At 43.7% G+C, this 9,438-nt stretch overlaps 1 protein-coding gene across 2 annotated transcripts in view; it reads left to right on the plus strand.

Annotated features, from left to right (window-relative positions):
• The first annotated feature begins 6,396 nt into the window (after positions 1 to 6,396).
• Positions 6,397 to 9,438, plus strand: part of Cmtm2b (CKLF-like MARVEL transmembrane domain containing 2B) — an 8,559-nt gene continuing 5,517 nt past the window's right edge. Inside the window, exons 1-2 of one of the 2 annotated variants that reach the window (XM_006531455.4) lie at positions 6,397 to 6,689; positions 6,800 to 6,958. In XM_006531455.4, coding sequence (XP_006531518.1) covers positions 6,546 to 6,689; positions 6,800 to 6,958 — 303 coding nt within the window. In that variant the 5' untranslated portion in view covers positions 6,397 to 6,545. The remainder of the gene's footprint in view (positions 6,690 to 6,799; positions 6,959 to 9,438) is intronic. The other variant, NM_028524.3, reaches the window with a different exon arrangement.

Genomic DNA, 9,438 nt, shown 5'->3' on the forward strand with positions numbered 1-9,438 from the left:
CAGTCCTAAGAGGAAAACTCAGCTCTGAGTGTCGCCAAAAAGAAAATGGAAAGAGCATACACTAGCAGCTTGACAGCACACCTAAAAACTAGAACAAAGAGAAGCAAATTCACCCAAGAGGAGTAGAAGGCAGGAAATAGTCAAACTTGGGGCTGAAATCAACCAAGTGGAAACAAAAAGAACTATACAAAGAATCAACCAAACCAGGAGCTGGTTCTTTGAGAAAATCAACAAAGTAGATAAACCCTTAGCTAGACTAAACAGAGGGCACAGAGACAGTATCCTAATTAACAGAATCAGAAATGAAAAGGAAGACATAACAACAGAACCTGAGGAAATCCTAAAAATCATCAGATCCTACTACAAAAACCTATACGCAACAAAACTGGAAAACCTTGATGAAACGGACAATTTCCTAGACAGATACCAGGTACTAAAGTTAAATTCGGATCACATAAATGATCTAAACAGTCTCATATCCCCTAATGAGTTAGAAACAGTCATTAATAATCTCCCAACCAAAAAAAAGCCCAAGACCAGATGGATTTAGTGGAGAGTTCTATCAGACCTTCAAGAAGACCTAATTCCAACACTCCTCAAACTATTCCACAAACTAGAAACAGAAGGTACTCTACCCAAATCATTCTATGAACCACAATTACTCTGATACCTAAACCACACAAAGATACAACAAAGAAAGAGAACTTCAGACCAATTTCCCTTATGAATATCGATGCAAAAATACTCAATAAAATCCTCGCAAATCGAATCCAAGAACACATCAAAATGATCATCTATCATAATCAAATAGGGTTCATCCCAAAGATGCAGGGGTGGTTCAATATACAGAAATCCATCAACACAATCCACTATATAAACAAACTCAAAGGGGGAAAAAACGTATGATCATCTTATTAGATGCTGAGAAAGCATTTGACAAAACTCAACAACCATTATTGGTAAAAGTCTTGAAAAGATCAGGAATTCAAGGCCCATACCTGAACATAGTAAAAGCAATATACAGCAAACCAGTAGCCAACATCAAACTAAATGGAGAGAAAGTAATCCCACTAAAATTAGGGACTAGACAAAGCTGCCCACTCTCTCCCTACCAATTCAATATAGTACTGGAGATTTAGCCAGAGCAATTAGACAGAAAAAAGAGGTCAAAGTAATACAAATTGGAAAGGAAGAAGTCAAAATATCACTATTTGCAGATTATAAGGTAGTATACTTAAGTGACTCCAAAAATTCCACCAGAGAACTCCAAAACCTGATAACTTCAGCAAAGTGGCCAGATTTAAAATTAACTCAAACATATCAGTAGCCTTCCTCTACTCAAAGGATAAACAGGCTGAGAAAAAAATTAGGGAAATCACATCCTTCACAATAGTCACAAATAATATAAAATACCTTGGTGTGACTCTAACTAAGCAAGTGAAAGATCTATATGATAAGGACTTCAAGTCTCTGAAGAAAGAAATCAGGAGATGGAAAGATCTCCCATGCCCATGGATTGGCAGGATTAATATAGTAAAAATTGCCATCTTGCCGAAAGCAATCTACAGATTCAATGCAATCCCCATCAAAATTTCAACTCAATTCTTCACCGAGTCAGAAAGGGCAATTTGCAAATTCATCTGGAATAACAAAAAAACCTAGGATAGCAAAAACTATTCTCAACAATAAAAGAACCTCTGGTGGAATCACCATGCCTTACCTCAAGCTGTACTACAGAGCAATTGTGATTAAAAACTGCATGGTATTGGTACAGTGACAGGCAGGTAGATCAATGGAATAGAATTGAAGACCCAGAAATGAACCCACACACCTATGGTCACTTGATATTTGACAAAGGAGCTAAAACCATCCAGTGGAAAAAAGAGAGCATTTTCAGCAAATGGTACTGGCTCAACTGGCAGTTAGCTTGTAGAAGAATGCAAATTGATCCATTCTTATCTCCTTGTACAAAGCTCAAGTCCAAGTGGATCAAGGACCTCCACATAAAACCAGATACACTGAAACTAATAGAAAAGAAAATGGGGAAGAGCCTTGACCACATGGGCACAAGGGGAAATTTCCTGAAGAGAACACCAATAGTTTATACTATAAGATCAAGAATTGACAAATGGAACCCCATAAAATTGCAAAGCTTCTGTAAGGCAAAGGACATTCAATAGGACAAAGTGGCAACCAACAGATTGGGAAAAATCTTTACCAATCCTACATCCAATAGAGGGCTAATATCCAATATATACAAAGAACTCAAGAAGTTAGACTCTAGAGAACCAAATAACCCTATTTAAAAAATGGGGTACAGAGCTAAACAAAGAATTCTCAACTGAGGAATACTAAATGGCCAAAAAGCACCTAAAGAAATGTTCAGCATCCTTAGTCTTCAGGGAAATGCAAATCCAAACAGCCCTGAGATTCTACCTCACACCAGTCAGAATGGCTAAGATCAAAAACTCAGGTGACAGCAGATGCTGGCAAGGATGTGGAGAAAGAGGAACACTTCTCCATTGCTGGTGGGATTGCAAGCTGGTACAACCACTCAGGAAATCAGTTTGGCGGTTCCTCCAAAAATTGGACATAGTACTACCTGAGGATCCCGCAATACCTCTCCTGGGCATATATCCAGAAGATGTTCCAACTTATAATAAGGACACATGATCCACTATGTTCATAGCAGCCTTATTTATCATAGCCAGAAGCTGGAAAGAGTCCAGATGTCCCTCAACAGAGGAATGGATACAGAAACTGTGGTACATTTATACAATGGAGTACTATTGAGCTCTTAAAAAACAATTGAATTTATGAAATTCTTAGGCAAATGAATGGAACTAGAAAATATCATCCTGAGTGAGGCAACCCAGTCACAAAAGAACACACATGATTTGCACTCACTGATAAGTGGATATTAGCCCAGAAGCTTGGAATACCCAAGATACAATTCACAGACCACATAAAGCTCAAGAAGAAGGAAGACCAAAGTGCAGATACTTTAGTCCTTCTTAGAAGGGGGAACAAAATACCCATGGGAGGAGATACAGAGACAAAGTATGGAGCAGAGACTGAAGGTAAGGCCATCTAGAGACTGCCCCACCTGGTGATCCATCTCATATATAGTCATCAAACCCAGACACTATTGTGGATGTCAACAAGAGCTTGCTGACAGGAGCCTGATATAGCAGTCTCCTGAGAGGCTCTGCCAGCGCCTGACAAATGCAGAAGTGAATGCTCTCAGCCATCCATTGGACTGAGATCAGGATCCCCAATGGAGGAGTTAGAGAAAGTACCCAAGGAGCTGAAGGGGTTTGCAGCCCCATAGGAAGAACAACAATATGAACTAACCAGTACCCCCAGAGCTCCCAGGGACTAAACTACCAACCAAAGAGTACACATGGAGGGACCCATGGCTCCAGCTCCATATATAGCAGAGGATGGCCTTGTCAATCATCAATGCAAGGAGAGGCCCTTGGTCCTGTGAAGGCTCAATGCCCCAATGTAGGAGAATGACAGGACCAGGAAGTTTGAGTGGGTAGGTTGGTGAGCAGGGGTGGGGGGAGGGAAATGGGATAGGGGGTTTTCAGAGGGGAACCAGGAAAGGGGATAACATTTGAAATGTAAATAAAGAAAATATCTAATAAAAAAAAGGAAAAACAAGAGAAAGATTTAAAAAAAAAGAAAGAAAGAAAATGGAGATTTCGTGGTCATTTTGAACCTCAAAGCCTTGGGTTAGTTCTTTCATTTATAATCTATTAAGGGGGTCTAGAGGAGAAGGAAGGTTGTGTCAGGGCATCAGTATGAATGATAGATCTTAAGGCAGGCAGACAGACCAGTATACTCTAGTCAGGGGCACTGGCTGTAGGATGTCCCTCTTTATCATCCCCTTCTGCTACTTACAGAATAGCTGTGGTTCATGGCTGCTGCCTCCTTCGTTCTAATGTGAGCTAGAGTGTCTTGTTGCTCTCCTACCCACCCTGCAGGGACCCCATTACTGTTACCTCTGTGCCTGGAGCCTTGGGAGCAGAAAACTGGGGAAGGAGCAAGACAGAAAGGACAGAAAGAGAAGAAGAGAGGCTTGTCGAGGACACATAGGAACAGAGAAATAGGCAGAGAAGGAGGAACATAGGTAGCAAACACTGCTCTTATAAGCTGCTGCTGCTGTTGCTGCTGCTAATGTAAGTAGCTTTTTTTTTTTTTCTTTCTTTTTTCTTTTTTTAAGGATTAGGGAAAATCCTAGCATTTCCCAGACATTGTCTGATATAATCAGGTATTTGAAGAGAAAAAAAATGGGGTTCTACTTCACTATTCCTATCAAATGCAACATCTCTTTACTTCTATATTTACCAATAGACACTTAGCTTTCCTCCTAGAAATATAGACCAGTAATAGTGATCTCTCCTCAGGAGACAGACTAACTAGGAGTGCTGGCACTCACCTCTAATCCCAGCGCGGAGGAGGAGGCAAAGGCAGACAGATCTCTGATTGAGGTCAGCTTGTAAGACTGAATTTCATGCCAGCCAGGGCTGCATAAGGAGATCCTATAAAAACAGAAGAACTAGGTGTGGATAGAGAAGAAGAAAGAAGATTAAGAACTTCTTTGGCCAGTGATGGTGGTGGTGCCTGCCTTTAATCCCAGCACTTGGGAGGCAGAGGTAGGGGATATCTGTGAGTTCCAGGCCAGCCTGGTCTACAAAGGGAGTCTGAGGACAGCCAGGGCTATACAGAGAAACCCTTAAGAAAGCAACTCCTGTCCTGTGTTCAATCCTTATTATTTGCATATATCTTAACATTTGCATATATTATTTAATTTAATGATTTAATTTTATTATTTAAGACTGGGAATGTAGCTCAGTAGTAGATTGGCTCGCCTAGTATGAGGAAGGCCCTGTGCTTGATCCCTAGCACTGAAAAAATAATTATTTAATTAAAGGTCGAAAATTGCCAACTTGTCGGTAGTACAGGGTTTACTTGCACATGCCAGGCTCTGAGCTCAATCCTCAGTACCACAAAATAAGTAATTAACTTAAAACAATATTGAAACCAAACCACTCGTGGGAAACAGTACAGATGAGCATTGGGAAGATGGCTCTGAAGACAAGTGCTTGGTGCAAGGCCTGACCCATGAGTCCAGACCCTCAGAAGCCACCCAGAAGCAGGATGAGGTGGGATGCAGTGTGTAGTCCCAGCTTTCCTGCATTAAGGTGGGAAGCAGAGACAGGAGAGGAGCCTTGAGGTGTGTGGGCCAGCTCGCCCAGAGTAGGTGGCAGGCATGGCAGGAACAGCAAGAGGCCCTGTGTCAAACAAGGTCATTTGATCAGACACAGTGCTCCTCAACCTTCCTAACATTGGGACCCTTTAATACAGTTCCTGATGTTGTGGTGACCCCCCCTCCCCATAAACCACAAAATTAATTTGTTGCTGCTTCATAATTGTAATTTTGCTACTGTTACAAATTGTAATATGACTATGTGCTTTCTGTTAGTCTTCGGTGATGCCTGCGAAAAGGTCATGCTACCTAAAGGATGGAGACCCATAAGCTGAGAACGTCTGATCTAAGTTCAGGCCAGTGTAGGCAGCAAAGCCCACTGCCTCCGGTTTCTTGGAAAGAGAAACCTGGCTTACAGCAGCCAAGAGGAACCAGGGGCCTTTGCAGCTCCTGCCCTCGTGGGATAGGAATAGGAATGAGAGATGGAGCTGAGCTTGTAAAGTCATCTGGCCTTTCCTTCCCACCCGCGTTGTGTCTGACAGATCCTGTGCCTCTCGGCAGCAGTCCTGTGTGTCATCGATGCATTGCTGTTTACTGAGAAGAGGAGGAACAAAGCGAAAATTTCCCTGGCGAGGGAAACTAAGCTCTCTGCCACCCAACTGAGGCCGAAGCAGCACTGAAGTCACCCAGCCCTCCGCAGCATTTGGCGGAGACTCAAGATCATATCTACATCACTCCCACCAGGCCATATCTACATGTATAATCACTCCCACCAGGCCATATCTACATGTATAATCACTCCCACCAGGCCATATCTACATGTATAATCACTCCCACCAGGCCATCACGGAGCTCCCATGCCCACGTATGTGAGTGTGACCAAAAGGCACGGCTTCTATGCTGACAGCACTTCTGCTTTCTCCCGTGGCCTTCTGCAAAAGTCACGCGTTCCATTGCCTCTTGCTCCACAAGGCTGCCCCTGGAGGTTGGGAGGAAAAGGACCCCAGGGAGTGGGAGCAACAGCCAGCCACAAACCTGGGACTCCTTTTTGAGGACGGCCTGGCTAGGACCGGTGGGGCTCAGTGAATGCTGATGCATGGAGGGTGGGACTGTCTGGTTCCTGTTGCATGGAGGAGATCCTGCTGGTCCACTAGATGAGGTGGGCTCGCGCCAATCAAGAGCAAGCGTTAGAATTCCGCAGTCCCAGTGGTCAGTTGAGAGCCACCCTTGAACAGGTCAGGAGACACCAGGCTCTCTCTCGAGCTGGGCCTGTTCAGCGACTGCAGACAAGGCTGGGCGGTTGGAAGCTGAGAACTACCTGCTAACAACCATGGCAGCGCCCGCGCCGCGAGCCCGGACAGGTGGCAAGAAGAAAGATGAAAGAAGAGGGTTCAAAGGCTACAAGTGGGAATTCAGAGACAGCAATAAAGACTTCTGGGCGCAGGGACATGCAGAGTGCAAGTCTCTGATTATGGTAAACTAGATTGGAATGACAGAGGTGTTGGTGCGGGTGGGGGTGGGGTTCCTCAAAAGCAGGGTAGAGCCCTTGCAACCCCTCCGGTGTACGTATATTTTTCCATTCAGATCCTCCTCATTGCTGCAATGGTCTGTTTCCAAAGAGTGGCCACTCATCCAATTGTAATCCTGCTGCTTACTATGGAACTGTCAATCTGTGCTTTCTTCTTCTTCCTCTACTCCTTAGCCATCAACAGATACATTCCCTTCGTCTTCTGGCCTATGATGGTAAGTAAAAAACGGTAGGAAGGTGATGTGGGTCACATTCTAGCCACTGGAGGAAAAAAAAAAAAAGACAACCTTGCCCCCTCTACCGGTGCTCGGGCTGGGAAGCTGGGTTGGAGAGGGAAAGCCAGGCAGGAGATGCTCCCAAAAAATGTAACTGTGCTGGGTCAAAGAGAGAAGAACCAAAGGCTTTGCTGTCCTCAGAAATAGGGAAGGTGAGGCGAGCGTGGTAGCGCACGCCTTTAATCCCAGCACTCGGGAGGCATAGGCAGGCGGATCTTAATTTGATGCCAGCCTGGTCTACAAAGTGAGTTCCAGGACAGCCAGGGCTATACAGAGAAACCCTGTCTCAAAAAAACAATCAATCAATCAATCAATCAATAGAAATAAAGACGGCATAACAACTAGCCATTTCTGATAATGCTGGCATATATCTCATTGGGATATCATTCTAGCATTCAAAAAAAGAAAATCAGACTCTGCATAAACCAGTACAGTAAAATGAAGCAAATATCAATCATGTGGGAGAAAAGTGTCAGGTCAAGACCCCAGCTATTCCTTGGGGTTTCTTTCCGTTATTGTTTGAGAATTCCTTTATGAGGTTCAAGTGCAGGGGGATTTCAGGTACAAAGGGAGTAATTTGGTAAAATTGTGGCTCTCCATTTTGACTCGTAGGCTTGGGTTATGTAAGGACTTGCTCACACAGCATGTCCCTTCCCACAGTGCATCTGATTTTAATCGTATGCAACCCCAATTAAGCATAGTCATTACATGGGAAATACAGGATGTAGTTTTTTGTAAAAATGTTGCTTTTTGTTTTTTAAATTCTTTGTCTTTATATTCCTCTTCCTCTTCCTCTTCCTCCTCCTCCTCCTCCTCTTCTTCTTCTTCTTCTTCTTCTTCTTCTTCTTCTTCTTCTTCTTCTTCTTCTTCTTCTTCTTCCTCCTCCTCCTCCTCCTCCTCCTCCTCCTCCTCCTCCTCCTCCTCCTCCTCCTCCTCCTCCTCCTCCTCCTCTTCTTCTTCTTCTTCTTCTTCTTCTTCTTCTTCTTCTTCTTCTTCTTCTTCTTCGGATTGGATATTTCTTTATTTACATTTCAAATGTTTTACCCTTTCTAGGTCTCCCCTTTGGAAACCCCCATCCCATCCCACCTCCCCCTGCCTCTATGAGGGTGCTCCCCCATCTACCCACTCACCCACTCCCTGTCTTTATGTTCTTACATAGCTACTTTGCTAGTAGACTCTTTGTGTATCTGTCTCCTAACATCTTCTCCAGCTCAGCTCAGCTTAGCTTCTCCTATTTCATCTGTCACCAATTGTCTTCTCTGACTCTGTCTCCTGGACCCTTCTTCTGCCACTACTATTTCTCTGTCCCACTCCTCTCTCACTACTCTCTCAGCCTCTGCTGCCTGTCATATCCACTCCTGACTCCAGAAGTCCAAGAGCCAATTATCACTGAAGAGCATAGGGCCATTTAAAGAGCCAGGCACATAAAATGTCTCATGCTACATTCCTCCCCAAACCCCCATTTGTTCTAGCTATTAATTATGCAGTCTTGAAGCTGCTTCTCAATTCCTCCCAATTTCTTTTCCAGGATCCTTGTGTGTCTGATACAATCTTTCTGTTTTCTCAGGAGTATATCCACAACTGAGATAAGAACCTAACCATAATGTTTCTCTTTCCTGTAATTTGAGTACCGCTTCTTGGATTTTTTTTTTTTTTTTATTCTTGGACTGTCTTATCCTGTAGCATCTTGTGTTTTGAATGTCCTCTCTTCATCTCTGTCCCCAGCTCTGTGAACCTTTGGCTTGTAGTCCTGATTTGGGCTTGCAGGATGTTGTCTTCAGCATAGTCTGTCTTAAAGACCTGCTCATAGGCCTGTGGTTGCTCTGCATTGTGAATGGCATTGTATACCAGGAGTCCAAAGTTTGGGTCACAGGCCAGTCAGTGGTTAGGTGTGGAACATTTCTTGCCCAGGCTCTTCTGCCTGGGAGGGGGAAACAGTGCCTGGTCAGGCTCTCATCTTTGTTCCTTTGGGGCATCTGGCAAGGTTTCCAGAAGAGCTCTCTCCTGCTCAACTCTGAGCTTTATTAGTTTGATGGTATCCACAGCTTTTCGTTTCCTGTGGGAACATAAACAAATCCTGCACCCCAGACTTCCATTCTGATGCTAACACATCCTTATAGTATATAGGCTGACTTAATTCCACAGTTTGGTCGATAACCCTGAGTCTCTCAGCTGCTGTTGTTCCTTTCTCCTTAATGTTCAGAAAATTTAAAGTTAACAGAGCATTATTTAGTCAATTCCTGGTGGGGGAAGGGGGGGGTCTTTGAGTCTTTGTTCTTCCTTTTTGTTTTTTAGGATGCAATTAGATCTCTCTATAAGTACTTATCCTGTAGAATTGTGTGGTGGAATGGTTACAGTCAGCTTCTGTAGCCACCAAACCTTCTATTTCAATGTCATTCACTTGTGCCTTCAATTTTGGC

Source organism: Mus musculus, chromosome 8 (genome assembly GCF_000001635.26).
Source record: "Mus musculus strain C57BL/6J chromosome 8, GRCm38.p6 C57BL/6J".
In the NCBI taxonomy this organism is placed as follows: Eukaryota; Metazoa; Chordata; class Mammalia; order Rodentia; family Muridae; genus Mus; species Mus musculus.